The following is a 13,556-nucleotide window of genomic DNA, read 5'->3' as shown; positions in this document are numbered from 1 at the left end:
GCTGTCAGCCCAGCCCTCAGCTCCCGAACCCCCTGGGCTGCCCCCGGCTCCCTCGGGGAAAGCCCCCTATGGGGAGAGCTAGCGTCTGGCCGTGCCCCTGTGCCTGTGGCTGGTCGCTCGGCTGGCCTGGGCCTGAGGGAAAAAACAGGGGAGTCAGAACCAAAGTGAAAAACTGGCGCTGCACCCTGCTGGGGAACATGCCCTGGGCCCTGGGGTACTGCACTGGGGCCGCTCCCCACTGGGGAGCCGTCTCACAGACCTGTTGAGAAGCCCAGGGTTCTGCTGGCATTGCCCGTGGCGACCTGCTGGCTGGCATAGTCGGGTGCATGCGGAGCTGGGGCCCCTCCGTGGGTGCCAGCAGCGGCATGGCTGATCCGTAGGCCTGGCTCCAAGCAGTTCCCCTCACCAGGCCCCTTTGTCTTTCAGGGCGGCGATCCCTCTCTTGGACCCTGACACTGGGCTTTTGGTGGTGGCTGGAAAGGTGAGTGCTGGGAGAGCAGGGGGGCCATGCTGCAGCTGTTGTCGTGGGGGGCCGGGGCTCTCCTTGGGGGCCTTGGGGCTCTCACTCCGAAGCATTTGGGCCAGGAGTATGGTTCCTCCCTAGTTCCCTTGGTGGGGTTCAGCTGAGCAGGGCCCCCTTGTTCTAAACCCCTCTGCTCCCCCTTAGGTGAGGTTGGGTGCACTGCTAGTCCACTCCAGTGGGGGGCGTCACTGCCCTGTCCCCTTATGGGGTATCCCCAGGCGAGGGGTCTCGCTCCATCCCTGGGGTGGAGGAAGCAGAATTTCACTGTCCCTGAAGCCTCCTGCTCCCTCGCCCCACGGCAGCTGGTGTGTCTAGGTGAGAGGTGGCTGCAGCGGTGCCAAGCCCGGGCGGGGGCAGCCCGTTGTGCCTGACCGGGGCCTGTGTGGGCGTTTGGGCCCTGCCATCTTGTCTCTGTTTCAGGGTGAAAATCTCCTCTACTGCTTTGAAGTGTGCCCCTCGCTGCCAGCCCTGATGCCGGGTGAGTCTCCATCTAGCGGCCACCCTGCGCTCCCCTTCCCAAGCTCCGTGGGACCTGGGGTGCCTTGGGGACTGCTCTCAGGCTGTGGGAAGGGCTGACATGGCAGAGGGGAAGCAGCCCGCTTCTTTGGGGTGAGGCCTGGGTATTGGGGTCCTCCTGACTGCCCCCACAAGGGACCCTCTGATATTATCCAGTGGGCTCAGTCCACCCAAGCAGCGCTCCAATAACCCGCGGGACGTCCTAGAATGCTGTGAGCTGTGTATAGTCTAAGGGCTGAGCCGGACCCAAACCTGGTGACAGGGAATGGGTGAGACCCCAGGCAGTCCCTGACACAGGGCACAGTGCTATGCCACACCCCCAGGGTATGCCTGGCCGATTAATTCAGTCAGTCACCGTGGGCGCAACAGGCAGGGGGCTGCTCAGTGGGACCCCCTGTGCGGGGTGCGCTGGGAGTGGCTGGGCAACACAGTGGACCCCCTGTCCTTGGGGACGGCTTGGGGCGGGCAGGAACCAAGAATGCCAGGGAGGAGGCCCACTAATGGAGCGGCCGTGCAGCCTGCAGGGCACGCAGGGTCACGCTTGGGGAGCAGGTTCCTGGAGGGGCTGCCCTGGAAACAGAGTCCTAGGAGAATTGGACCCGGGGCGGGGGAAGAGCCAGCAGGTCCCCGGATGTCCGGGGCCACCTATGGCAGTGCAGTGAGCCACGCCAGCCAGTGGCAGGGGGATCACCTAGCCGCAGTATGAGGGGCCCCGGGGGCTAGCCTGGGACGGGGAAAACTCTGGGACCACTCAAGAGTTCTCACCCCGGCTGCCTGTGTGCTAGACTGGCCCTGAGGCACCCTGATTGCCCCCACAGCTGCTGCCTGGTTTCGTCTGGTCAGCGTGCCAGGGTCTCCCGCCCATGCCTCGGGATGGCTGATTGGGGAGCTTGGTCTGTAATTGCGCTGGGCATGGATGTCAAGTGAGCGACAAGACTGCGAGGCAGTGCTGGGTTTGAAAGCATGACGAGCCGCAGTGCCCGAGGGCCAAATTCAGTGGGGCTGGAGCGAGTACGTAATGGAAAGGCCTGTGCCTGACTGGGGTCTGGCAGGGCTGGGGTCCGTGTGCTTACCCCAGATGGCTCCGACGCCAGTAAATAGCCGCTGATAGTCCCGCAGGCCGCCCGGCCTCTCCAGCCGCCCTCCAGGCGATGGGCAGTGCAGCCCCACTCACACCGTGTCTCCGTTTCCTGCTAGTGACCCAGTATCTGATGGAGGGCAAGGCTAAGGGCGCCGCCCTGGTGCCAAAGCGGGCACTGGACGTCATGTCCTGCGAGGTGCTCAGAGTCCTGCAGCTGACCGACAGCTTCATTGTTCCCATCAGCTACACGGTGCCCCGCAAGGTGAGCCCTGGGCATGGGGGAGGTCTCAGGATATCTGGCGGCCCTGTGCCACCAGGCCAGCCTGAGTCCGAAGGATGACGTTAACCGTTTCAGGACCTGGTTCTGAGCCGTGCTCTGTCCCTTCGCTCCCAGGAGCACATGGCTCAGCTTGTCCCCCGCAAACCCCCAGGGGGCAGGTGCATCCAGCTGCCCTGGGTACTGAAGAGCAGGATTGAGTCTTACCATGCACCCCCCTCCACAGTGACCCTCCTGTGCAAGTGCTGAGCCCTGGAGCTGGCGGGGGGAGTTCCCTGGCTGCCACTGTTCCCTCTAAGCTGTGTGTGTGGGCACACACACACAGATCCTACACCCCGCGCACATGGTGAAATCCCGCGCGCACAAAAAATGAAATACTAGAACGGAGCCAGGCTGAAATATCATTTACGGGCGACTTTTGACATTGTTTGCCCACCATCTATCAACACAGCCAGATTCTACTAGCTGGCAAGGCGGGGAAAGGGATAATGTATAAGCATTTTATTCGCTTGGGCGCATTTGCCTCATGGCACACAAATATGAACACTGCTTCAAAAATTTGCACAGAAGAAATTTTTTGCACACACGGCTTGTCAAAAATTAGAGGAACATTGCTGGCTGGGGCCTTTTTTGAGTGGGAAAATGTTTTGTCCCAGAACGGCCCGTCTTTTAAACCAGACGTTTTGTGGGAAAACTTGAATTTGAAAAATAGCTTTCAAAAATGTTACCGAGGTTTTTAACTCCCCCCACCACCCCAAATCTAACTACACAACAGAAACAAGTTGAACATTTCCAAATAGTTTGCAGCTAAACCCATCTACTGCGAGCAGCTCTCCGTCCGACCAGCCGCCAAATGCCCCAGGCTGCTCCTGGCCCCCGAAGCAGAACGATGCACCTTTTGGCTGCAGTCTATTTATCACCCCGAGCCATCAGTTCATAGGACTCCTTTTTTTGACTCTCCTCTTCTGAATGAACCAGCAGCTGTCTCTAGCCAGAGACTGCCCTATTTCATAGCACCGGTCTGGTCCCATCCAAATGGCTCAGAGGATGGGATAGAACTTGACTGATTTGCGGAGGAGGGGTAATCAAACACGGATAATCATTAGAAACACTTTTCCTTACTGGATCTCAACGTTCTTTGCAAAGTATTACCTGCATTTCACAGATGGGGAAGCTGCGGCAGAGAGGTGGGGTAGTGACTAGGCTGAGGTCATCCAGTGGCAGAGCCAGGAATGGAACCCAGGTCTCCACCCACTGGGCCGCATTGCCACCCCAGCTAGCTAGTTGAGATGGGCTGCAGTGCCAGGCTGTCTAGGGCACACCCCTGTTTGCTGTCTAACACACCCTCCTACTTCCCCCTTCTCTAGCTCCTGGCTCTCTCAAGGCCCTTTTAATGAGTGACCCCTTCCAACACCCTGGGGAGGGAGCTACGTTGTATCAGGGCCATTTTTCAATTGGGGAAACCAAGGCATGGAGCTGTGGCGGTGCACATTGTCAAACACGGCTTCCGATTCGGAGTGGCTCAGTGTTCAGTGTCCAGTCGGAGACCCTGGGGCCTGGTTTTCAGAGCGGCTCCATCAGGTGGAGTTCTGGGCACTCAGCACTTCTAAAAATAAGGCCCAAGGTGTTGTAAGCTGGGCCCCTCACAACCAGGGGCCTGCCCTGTTGGACCCCCCTTCTGGAGAAGTGTCTGCTGGCACAGTCACCCCGTAACCTGGAGCAAGGCTGGGACCAGAGCTCCTGTCTGCCAGCCTCAAGTCATGCACCCGACGGGGCATCCCGCAGGGACAGGAAACCCCTGTGACTCCTGTGTCAGCTCCCCCACTGTGCTGAGTGCACAGGGGTCCAGTGCCAATGGCTGGGCACCCGCAGCGAAGGGAGCATGCCATCTCCTGGCACAGTGAGGTGGGGCTTTCTGAAGGGATTGGTGAGGAGGAGGGGGTCACTGCCGGGGCGCCGAAGCATCTGCAGGCCCACTGGACATAACAGCTGTAGCACAGTGGGAGGCTTCCCAGGCACAGGGGGGCTGACTCGGGGTGGGGGAGCTGCGGACCCTCAATTCTCTGAGGGGGAGAGGGTGCAAAGCCCCAGAAGTGGCCCCCTGCCTGGTTTTTGCAGCTGCTCCTTTCCTGGGGAAAGCTGGAGGCTGCATTTGGGACTCCAGGTCGGGATGCAGATCCCCTGGCATAGCAGGCAGCTTTAGGGAGCTCCATGCAGAGAGGCTGTGTCCTGCCCAGTTCCCTCCAACGGCCAGGACTTCCCCGCACCAGGGAGCTTCAGGGGATGTTCCACTGAGCAAGATAAGAGGGCCCCAGGATGCCCGCACAGGGTTCATGCTCACTGGGATCATCCTGCCAGGGGGCGAGATCATGCCAGCCCTTCCCTGGCGCATGCTCACTCAGCGCCACTTACAGCCTGTGTCTCTTCCAGTCCTTGCAGGAGTTCCACGAAGATCTGTTCCCAGACTCCACTGGGCCCGTCCCCGCGGTGTCAGCACAGGGCTGGTGGGCAGGGGACAACAAGCAGGTACCCACCCAGCTGCTGACTTGGCCTTCAGAGACCCAGGGTGCCCGAGGAGAGGCACTTCTACAGCTTCTCTCCATTGCTACCGTTCCATTGGTGCCGGGGGTGTGAGTCCCTCCCACCCATTGGTGCCAAGGGTGCGAGCCTGCCCCCCCCCATTGGTGCTAGTGGTATAAGCCCCCCCATTGGTGCTGGTGGCATGAGGCCCTCCCATTGGTGCCAGTGGTATAAGCCCCCTCCCCGCCCCCCCGTTGGTGCTAGTGATATAAGCCCCCCCATTGGTGCTGAGGGTGTGAAGGCTTCTTTTGTTGGTGCTGTTGGTGTGAGCTCCTGCCTGTTGGTGCCAGTGATGTGAGTCCCCCCCATTGGTACTGGGGTACAAGGGCCTCCCTGTTGGTGCTTGGGGTGAGGCCTCCCCCGTTGGTGCCATTGGTGTGAGCCCCGCTACCTCACATTGATGCCGGGGGTGTGAGGCAACCGTGCTACCGTGGCATTCACTGATGAGGCTGGTCACCGCCAGGGCAGGTCTCCAGGATGTGGCATTTTGGAGTCAGCGCCTTGTCTGTTCCTACCATCACTGAGCCGGGGGTGGCAGTGCTGGGACCCCCCCCACCATGTAGAGCAGGCTGGGGGTCCTGGCCCCCTGGGTGACCGTTCCGGGGAGCGCTGCCCTCTGCAGGCTTCAGAGAGCGCGATGGGGGGTTGGGGTGGCAGCCGCAGTGCTGGGTAGTGACCCTCTGCTGCTGTCCATCAGGTGGAGAAGATGAGCCTGAACCCCGCCCGCAGGCCCCAGGAGACCTTCACCTCCTGCCTGTTTCCCCTTGCCCGGCGTGAGGAGCCCGTGCCACCGGCTGCCCAGCATCTCGCCGCCCGCTCTGGGGACATGGACAGAAGCGTGAGTGCCAGGCCTGGCTGGAGCTGCCAGCCCACAGGGCAGGGGCTGCCTCGGGGTCCCACACACTAACACATCCCTGGGGCACTGCCAAACTCCCAGCGTGCACTGGGGTGTGGGGTACACCTGGCCTGGGGCACGTGGGGCAGTCACCCCAGAACCTGGGCGGGGCTGTGCAGGGTAGCACAGGAGTGAGGGCATGGCCATAGCAGCTGCAGGGCCAGGACTGTGACAAACAGCCACGGTAGGGGTTGGGGGGGAGCATTAGTGTCATGTGGGGTGAAAGGCTTGTGGGGGGCGGGGACAGGTCTGGATGCCACATCGCTGCCAGGGTCTGAGCACTATAACTCCACACGCTGCCCCTTTGATCCCAACTGGCAGCGCCCCACCTCTGCCAATGCCTTCCAATCCCGACCTGCCCCCCAGCTCTGCCAGCCTTCCACCCCCAGCTCTGCCGGCACCCTCCAATCCTGACCTGCCCCCCAGCTCTGCCAGCCTTGCCCCCCAGCTCTGCCAAGACCCTCCAATCCCGACCTGCCCCCCAGCTCTGCCAGCCCTGCCCCCCAGCTCTGCCAATGCCTTCTAATCCTGACCTGCCCCCGACTCTGCCAGTGCTACCTGTGGCTCTGCCAGGCCTGCCCCGGCTCTGCCAGGCCTGCCCCAGCTCTGCCAGCCATGCCCAACCTCTGCCAACACCCTCCAATCCCAGCCTGCCCCCCAGCTCTACCAGCCCTGCTCCCAGCTCTGCCAGCCCTGCCCCTACCTCTGCCAACACCCTTCAATCCTGACCTGTCCTCCAGCTCTGCCCCCCAGCTCTGCCAACACCCTCCAATCCAGTCAGCAGCCCCTGGCTGTTCTAGCCCAGCATCAGATTCTCCCAGCTACCTGCCATCCCCTGATGACTCCTAGGAGCTGCAGCTCCCATCGCCCCTGGGTTGGCATCTGACCACTGGCTGGTTCCCTGCCTGGCTGCGTTGGGTGGAGGACAGGGGCTTTGGCCAGGCTGTTTAACCCCCTGACTCCCTGTGGGGTCCATTCTTCCCCACAGGAGGGCAGCAGCCTCTCGTCTCCCCCCAGCTCCCTGAGCTCTCCCTCCAGCTCAGCCCCATCTCTCTCCACCGCCAGCCCTAGTCAGAAGTCCCTGCAGAGCATTCTGGGTAAGTGGGAGCGGCCACTCAGGGGGGCGCGGGCGTTTGGCTAGGCGGGTGCAGCCTGGAGCCAGGCACAAGGTGGCTGCCACGCCCAGGGCACTCTGCCATCTCCTGGAAGACGGGCAGGGAGAGGAGCAGCAGCTGGCGCCTGGCTCTTCCTCGGCCCAGGTGGGCAGCCAGAGCTGGGGATGGTCCGTGAGGCCCTGCCCTGGTTGGGGGCAAATCCCTCACTCCTGCTCTCGTCCCCCACAGGGCCCAGCTCAAAGTTCCGTCACACCCTGGGGACACTGCTGCCCCGCGGCACCCACATCACCAACCTCAAGGGGCTGAACCTCACCACGCCAGGGGAGAGCGACGGCATCTGCGCCAACCGGCTGCGCGTCGCTGTCCCGCTGCTGTCAGCAGGTGGGCAGATCGCCGTGCTGGAGGTAGGTGCGTGGTCGGGCTGGGCGCTGCTGGGACGTGCCACGGCACGGGTGCGGGGTGGGCCCTGGGAGGGCAAGCTTCCCTGCCAGAGTGCCTCCACCCTGCCACCCTGGGGCTGAAAGAGCCCTGGCCCGCTCTGCTGCCCGCTGCCCAAAGGGAGCAGCTGGAGGTGCTGCTGAGACTGCATTCCCTGGCTGGCCCAGCCCCTGGCGCTGTGGAATCATGCAGGAGACCCAGTGGGGCTGGACTCCCTGGTGTGGGGCCTGGCTCTCCACAGCTGGCCCCACTCTGACAGCTCAGTGTGCTGCAGGCACATGTCCCCAAGGAGATCACACATGTGGGGTGAGAACTCTGGCGTCAAAACCTCCAGCCCGGCCAGCCTGCCCTGAAGGGGCACTCGTCTAGGTGGTACCAATAGTGGGTCTGTAATCCCCTCTGCGAGCCAGCCACTAGAGGGCACTGTCGCCCACACACTGCTGCCACTGTGGCTCATCACGCGTGGCCTGGGGAGGGTGGTGCTGAGACGGCGGGGAGGGGAAGCGAGGTGCCATCCTCCCCACTGCGGCATACCTGGGGATGGGGGTGAAGGTAATGGAGCTGCCGCGCTGCATTGACTGCGGGATTCTGCTGCAGCTCTCGAAGCCGGGCCGGCTCCCCGACACATCCGTGCCCACCATTGAGAATGGGACGCCGGTCGCAGACTTCTGCTGGGACCCCTTCGACCTGCAGCGCCTCGCAGTCGGTGCGTGAACTCTCTAACCTCCCCTAACGCCCAGCTCCTCGCTGCCAGCTGCAGGTGTGGGGCTGTGTGATGAGAACTCTCCTCATTCCAGGCCCATGTCCAAGGCTGCCCGGTGCTCTCCCCCCCCTCCCCCCGCAGGACACACTGTTAAGATCAGCAGTCCTTCTTCACTGCCCTTCTCTGGCAGTCTTCCTCCACAGATCTCCAATGCGCTTTGTAGACCTTCAGTAAGCCCCCAAAACCTTCCCCCGCCTCAGCCACAAATGGAATCTGTGTAATCCCATTTTACAGGTGGGGAAACTGAGGCACAGTTTCTATCCCTTGCCCAAGGTCAGCCAGGTGGCAGAGGCCGGAGTAGAATCTCTTAATTCCCAGCCCTGGGATCTAGTCCCCCTGTTCCCCGTTACTGCTGGATCTTCTCTCATAGGCTAGTGAGTTCCTGATCTTTTTGGTAATCGCTGCATGAGCAGTGTGGTCTAGTGGTTGTATCAGGACCCGTCAGGCGGGTTGGGTTCTAGTCCCAGCTTTGCTGTTGACATGCTGGGTAGCCACGGGCCAGTCACTGCTGCAGGACAGGGTTCCTGTGAAATGAGGCTGATGCCACTGAGTCCAGCAGAATGCGCACGTTTCCGAAGTGTGGTTGCCATTGCCGGATTTCAGCGGGTGATTAAAACAGGCCAAGCAATCTCTGGGAAATGCCAGGGGGAGATTTTTTAGGAATGGTTGAAAATGAAGTTTCAGCAGTTTTTAAAACATGCTGGGGGCCACTCGGGGTGTGGGCACATTTCGGGACGTCCTGCTGCCCCGGCCCCTTGTCCTTCCCAGAGCACAGCTGACATCCCTGATCTTCGCCTGCCAAGGCCCCAGCGTCCCAAGGGGCAGAGGCTGTTAGCACCCGGCTCATTCTTTGTCTCTGTTCGGCCATCTCGGGCGTTCAGCTGGCGACGATGCCAAGATCCGACTGTGGCGAGTCCCCCCAGGAGGGCTGCAGGAGACGCTGCTGGAGCCTGAGGCCGTGCTCAGAGGTAAGGGCTGTGGGAGCGTTTGTGGTGCTGGCAGACAGGGAGAGGCTCCGAGTGCATCTCTCTGTCCATGGCGGGCTGCAGTGCCTGGCCTGCCGGCTGGGTTTAACTGGCCCACCCCACAGTCATGCTGTGCTGGAGCGAAGCTTTCCCTTAATCCGATGAGCCCATCTCTAAGCTGGGGCTTCAGAGCAAACCATCCGGAGGGGACGGGAGCGTGTCACTGCTGAAGAAACAGGGCCCCAGGATTTGCCAGCTGGCTGGCTCCCTTGGCAGGGCGCTGGCTCTGTCACCGCTCTGTCCCTCTAACCAGGCCTGGTTTCAGTAGCCGGGGCTCGCTGGCTCCTTGCTCTGGGCTTCGCACGCCGGGGGCTCTGAACAGAGCGCCTGTCGCACCCTGGCTCCCTTGCCCACGCCAGGCCACGGAGATCTCCTCTCTCTCTTCCCCGAGGTCACACGGAGAAGATCTACTCCCTCAAATTCCACCCCCTGGCTGCAGACATACTGGCTTCCTCCTCCTACGACATGAGCGTGCGGATCTGGGACCTGCAGGCGGGCAGGGAGAAGCTGTGCCTGAGGGGGCACCGAGAGCAGGTAGGGGGCGAGCGAGGCCAGGGCAAGGGCCAGGAAAAGGAGTCACCACCGGCAGATGAGGCCTGCAGCTCCCCCACACTGCAACAGCCCCACGCAGCCCACGCGGGAGGGGAGGGCGCAGTCAGTGACGTGGGCTGTCGCTGCCGGAGAAATACGCAGGGCTTTTTAAAATGCATAAACATCTGCAGCCGGCCATAGCCACGGAGATGGGAATCCCCCGCAGCCCGCTGTGGGTTGCACCTTCAGAAAGCTAAACCCCTCCTGAGAGATGGTCAGTCCCAGAGTGCTCCCTCGGGACGCCAAGCCAGACGAGCGCGCCAAGAACACAGGGGACAGCTTGTGTCTGGCAGCTGGGACGTGTGAACCCTCCGTGCGCCAGGGGCCAGCCCAGAGACGCACGCAGCGGGGTAGCTTCCTCCAGCCAGATCCTTCCAGATGAGCTCAGCACTGGCCTGCTCCCAGACCAGCCTGACTCTCTGGGCTGCAGCGTCTGCCCGTCCCGGCTGGTGGCGCGTGCCCAGGGCAGCACCAGGCAGAGCTCAGGCTGCAGGGGCGTAACCTCCAGTCGCCATCCCAGGGTCAATCTAGATGAAGGCAGGGTGTGAGCGGAAAGCCCAGGAGCCATACTATGAAGCAGCGCTGATAATGCATGTGCCCCATGCCCCCACAGCGCTGAGTCCTGGGATAGCACGGTCAGAACAGAGGCACTGCATCCTAACCGGCCTTTGCCAGCTTGCAGCCATGCCAGCCAATGTCTCAGCCGAACCACCGAGCCTCATGGCGGCGGTGCTGGGAGGGCCCTGCCCACGGCCGATCCCCGCGCTTGGGACAGGGCTCAGGACAGATGGGACTGCTTTGGCAGGGGGTGGGAATCGGCACTGTTTGCCTGTGGGCATGAGGGGGGCTGGGACCTGAGCTAATGGAGCCCCTCTGTCTGTGGGGCTGCCGGGCCGGATCCCACCCTGCATGCCCTCGGGATTCCTGTCCCCAGCTGGTGTGGTTCAGGAGCGCAGGCCAGCCTGGCGTGCCCAGAGCCACGTCCCCGTGCTGGTGCCAGGCTGCGCGGGACACACTGGACGTGGGCCACAAGGAGGGAGCCTGGCGTAGCTGAACTGGTTTAAACTGGCATGTGTTTAGCGTGGGAGCGAGGCCTGGCAGAGGCAGCCACAGTAGGTCCATGGCTGTCCTGGCGTGGGGCTGGGCCCCCTTCTCCAGCACGCACAGGCTGATTCAGCTAGCGGGCCCCCTGCTGATTCTCCCCTTGCCTCCAGAGGTCCCTCCCCTGCCACGATCCATGCCCCGCTCTGCTTTAACCCTTCCAGTGCTGAGCCGGCAGCCTCTCCCAAGCCAGCTCCTCACGGTCACAGCTTGGATTGGGGCCCCAGCCTGCCCACCCCTGCCAGGCCCTTCCCTGCTTACCATGCTCGGTGAGCACCACGCAGCCGGTGCCCAGGGCCAGGACATGTGTGATACAGGCCGCGGGTGTCTTTCAGATCCTCAGCATGGCTTGGAGTCCGGATGGCCGGAAGCTGGCCACAGTCAGCAAGGATGGCAGAGTGCGGGTCTATGCGCCCCGCCAGTCCCTGGAGCCCGAGCAGGTGAGGGGTCGGTCGCTTCCTCCTGGGGGGTGAAGGGGAGGGCATGACGGAGCCAGGGCTATGGGGGGACCAGGAGGGAGCTGGCTGCGGGGCATAGGGGTCCCTGGGGGGGTGTTTGGCCAGCAGCAGCAGGAGTGGGCTACAGTGTGCTCTGCTGTGCCCAGCCAGTCGTGTGCTCCCACTCCTGGCTCCCAGTCCCACCCCGAATTTGCCCTGCGCAGCCCATTCCCCTTTGCCACCGGCCAGGGTCGAGGCAGATCTACAAGAAGTGTTGGGGGCGTAGGCCAGGGAGTCACAGTTCTCTCCCCTCAACAGGAAGGCCCTGGCCCCGAGGGCGGGCGAGGTGCACGGCTGGTCTGGGTCTGTGGTGGCCACTACCTGCTGGTGTCTGGCTTCGACAGGTAAGGGCTGGCGCTGCGTCCCCGGGCCATCGGTCACCTGCGCAGGTCACGGCCCTGCGATAATGTCCATTGCCATGGTCCTGGGAGTGCAGCCACCTCTGGGGGAAAGACGGCAGTTGACCCCACATGCAGGCCGTGGAGCTGAACACCGGGTGGCTCCGAATTGCACTGATCACTGGTCCCAGCAGGGCCTATGCCCTCAGCCAGACTGTGCCGCCTGACTCTACAGGGCAAGGCTCCAGAGCGAGGGATGCTAGCTTCGTGTCAGTGTCCGGAGCAGCGTGGCACCCACGCCCTCCCCAGAGGGACCACCCGGGGGCGCAGTCACTTCCTGGCTGGCCGTGCTGCAGAGTCCCAGCTTGGATGACTGCTCTGCTAGGGACCCCAGCTCCACTCGCCCTGCGGAGCCAGGGGTTACTGGTGGGCAAAGCAGGGCTTCACTTCCTGTCCTAAACCGCTGCTGCACGCTGGCCCTGCCGCCCCACAGGGCTGCATTCCCCAGGGGGCCACGCACTCCCTGGGATGCTGGGGCCAGTTTGTGGAGGAAGCCCCAGGGGGTCCCTGGAGACCAGGTGGGAGCCTTGTGAGAGGTGGCCCCAGCGAGGGGCCCAGGAGGCAGGGTCACCTGCCATTCTGCAGGAGATCTCCCTGCCAGGAGCCAGGCCTGGGCCCTGAAGCCAGCTCCATCTGCCTTACTCTGCACCTGGCCTTTATCTAGACACCAGGCCAACACCCTGGCGCTGTTGCCATCTCCCTGCTGCCTGGCCTGCGAATTCTTGTGTCCAGGCTCCCCTGCCGGGCCTGGTGCACATCTTGAATGGGAGGCAGCCGCAGCCTGAACCGAGCCAGCCTCCATCCCACTTGGCCTCCGGCATGGCAGTGCCCCAGGAATGGGATCGCCAAGGGAGCAGCATCTCCTCACGAGGAGGACGAGGGCAGCTGTGTGGTGAGCTGGCCACGTGTCCCGCTGATCTGTGCCATGTTCTCCACACAGCCGCAGCGAGCGCCAGCTATACCTGTCTGACGCAGCGTCCCTGGCAGCCGGGCCCCTGGCGGTGTTGAGCATCGACACAGCTCCCTCCACCCTCATCCCCTTCTACGACCCGGACACCAGCGTGGCCTTCCTCACCGGCAAGGTGAGTGTCTGGAGGCGGGGCAGCTCAGCCAGTTCGCACGGACAGGGCGTCTGCCAGCTCCTCGCCAGCCCTGCCGGGGGCTGGGCATAGGAGCCAACCTGGAGGTGAGTTGCAGAGCGAGGCCCGGGCGGAGCCAGGAGCGTGACTGGGGTGTTCCCAGGGCTCGGACCGCCAGGGCCCATCCTTCTCTCTCCATTGTCACTGCGGGTGGCACATCCTGGCCGAGCTGCCAGGCCTCAGGCTGTGCCAGGAGTACCAGCGGGGCAGCCCTGGGCCAACGGGCAGTCGAAGAGCCCGGGGCCTTGGAGAAAGGGCTGAGCAGCGTCTGGGCTCTGCATGTCCCACAGGGCCTGGCACATGGGTGTGGACCTGCTAGTTTCGTGCCAGTCCCTGGAGCTGCATGGCACCCATGCCCTCCCCAGAGGGACCACACGGGGGGTCGGTCACATGGCTGGGTTGTGTGGCTGGCCATGCTGTACAGTCTCAGCTTGGCTGTCCCATAGGGCCCTGGCACATGGGTGTGAGCCTGGGAGAAGCAGTGACTGGCAGCCCAGCGGGGAGTGCCCCTGTGCCCGGCTGCTGGGGCATCAGTGGCCATGCTCTGTTTGGAGCAGGGGGTCTCCAGAGGGCTGGGCCCCAGGATGATGGAGTGGAGTCTTCCTGCATGGGGGAGA

General features: G+C 63.0%; 1 protein-coding gene across 2 annotated transcripts in view; it reads left to right on the top strand.

The window, feature by feature from the left end:
• Nucleotides 1-13,556, top strand: part of CORO7 (coronin 7) — a 178,280-nt gene that overhangs the window by 156,405 nt on the left and 8,319 nt on the right. The window contains exons 10-22 of one of the 2 annotated variants that reach the window (XM_073362801.2): nt 427-481; nt 944-1,001; nt 2,237-2,382; nt 4,828-4,923; nt 5,675-5,815; nt 6,861-6,969; nt 7,216-7,391; nt 8,023-8,131; nt 9,070-9,156; nt 9,605-9,747; nt 11,241-11,345; nt 11,661-11,746; nt 12,741-12,882. In XM_073362801.2, coding sequence (XP_073218902.2) covers nt 427-481; nt 944-1,001; nt 2,237-2,382; nt 4,828-4,923; nt 5,675-5,815; nt 6,861-6,969; nt 7,216-7,391; nt 8,023-8,131; nt 9,070-9,156; nt 9,605-9,747; nt 11,241-11,345; nt 11,661-11,746; nt 12,741-12,882 — 1,453 coding nt within the window. The remainder of the gene's footprint in view (nt 1-426; nt 482-943; nt 1,002-2,236; nt 2,383-4,827; nt 4,924-5,674; nt 5,816-6,860; nt 6,970-7,215; nt 7,392-8,022; nt 8,132-9,069; nt 9,157-9,604; nt 9,748-11,240; nt 11,346-11,660; nt 11,747-12,740; nt 12,883-13,556) is intronic. The other variant, XM_078854612.1, reaches the window with a different exon arrangement.

The sequence above is a fragment of the Lepidochelys kempii genome, chromosome 10 (assembly GCF_965140285.1).
Source record: "Lepidochelys kempii isolate rLepKem1 chromosome 10, rLepKem1.hap1, whole genome shotgun sequence".
Taxonomy (NCBI): Eukaryota; Metazoa; Chordata; order Testudines; family Cheloniidae; genus Lepidochelys; species Lepidochelys kempii.
This window is presented reverse-complemented; position numbering and strand designations above follow the sequence as displayed.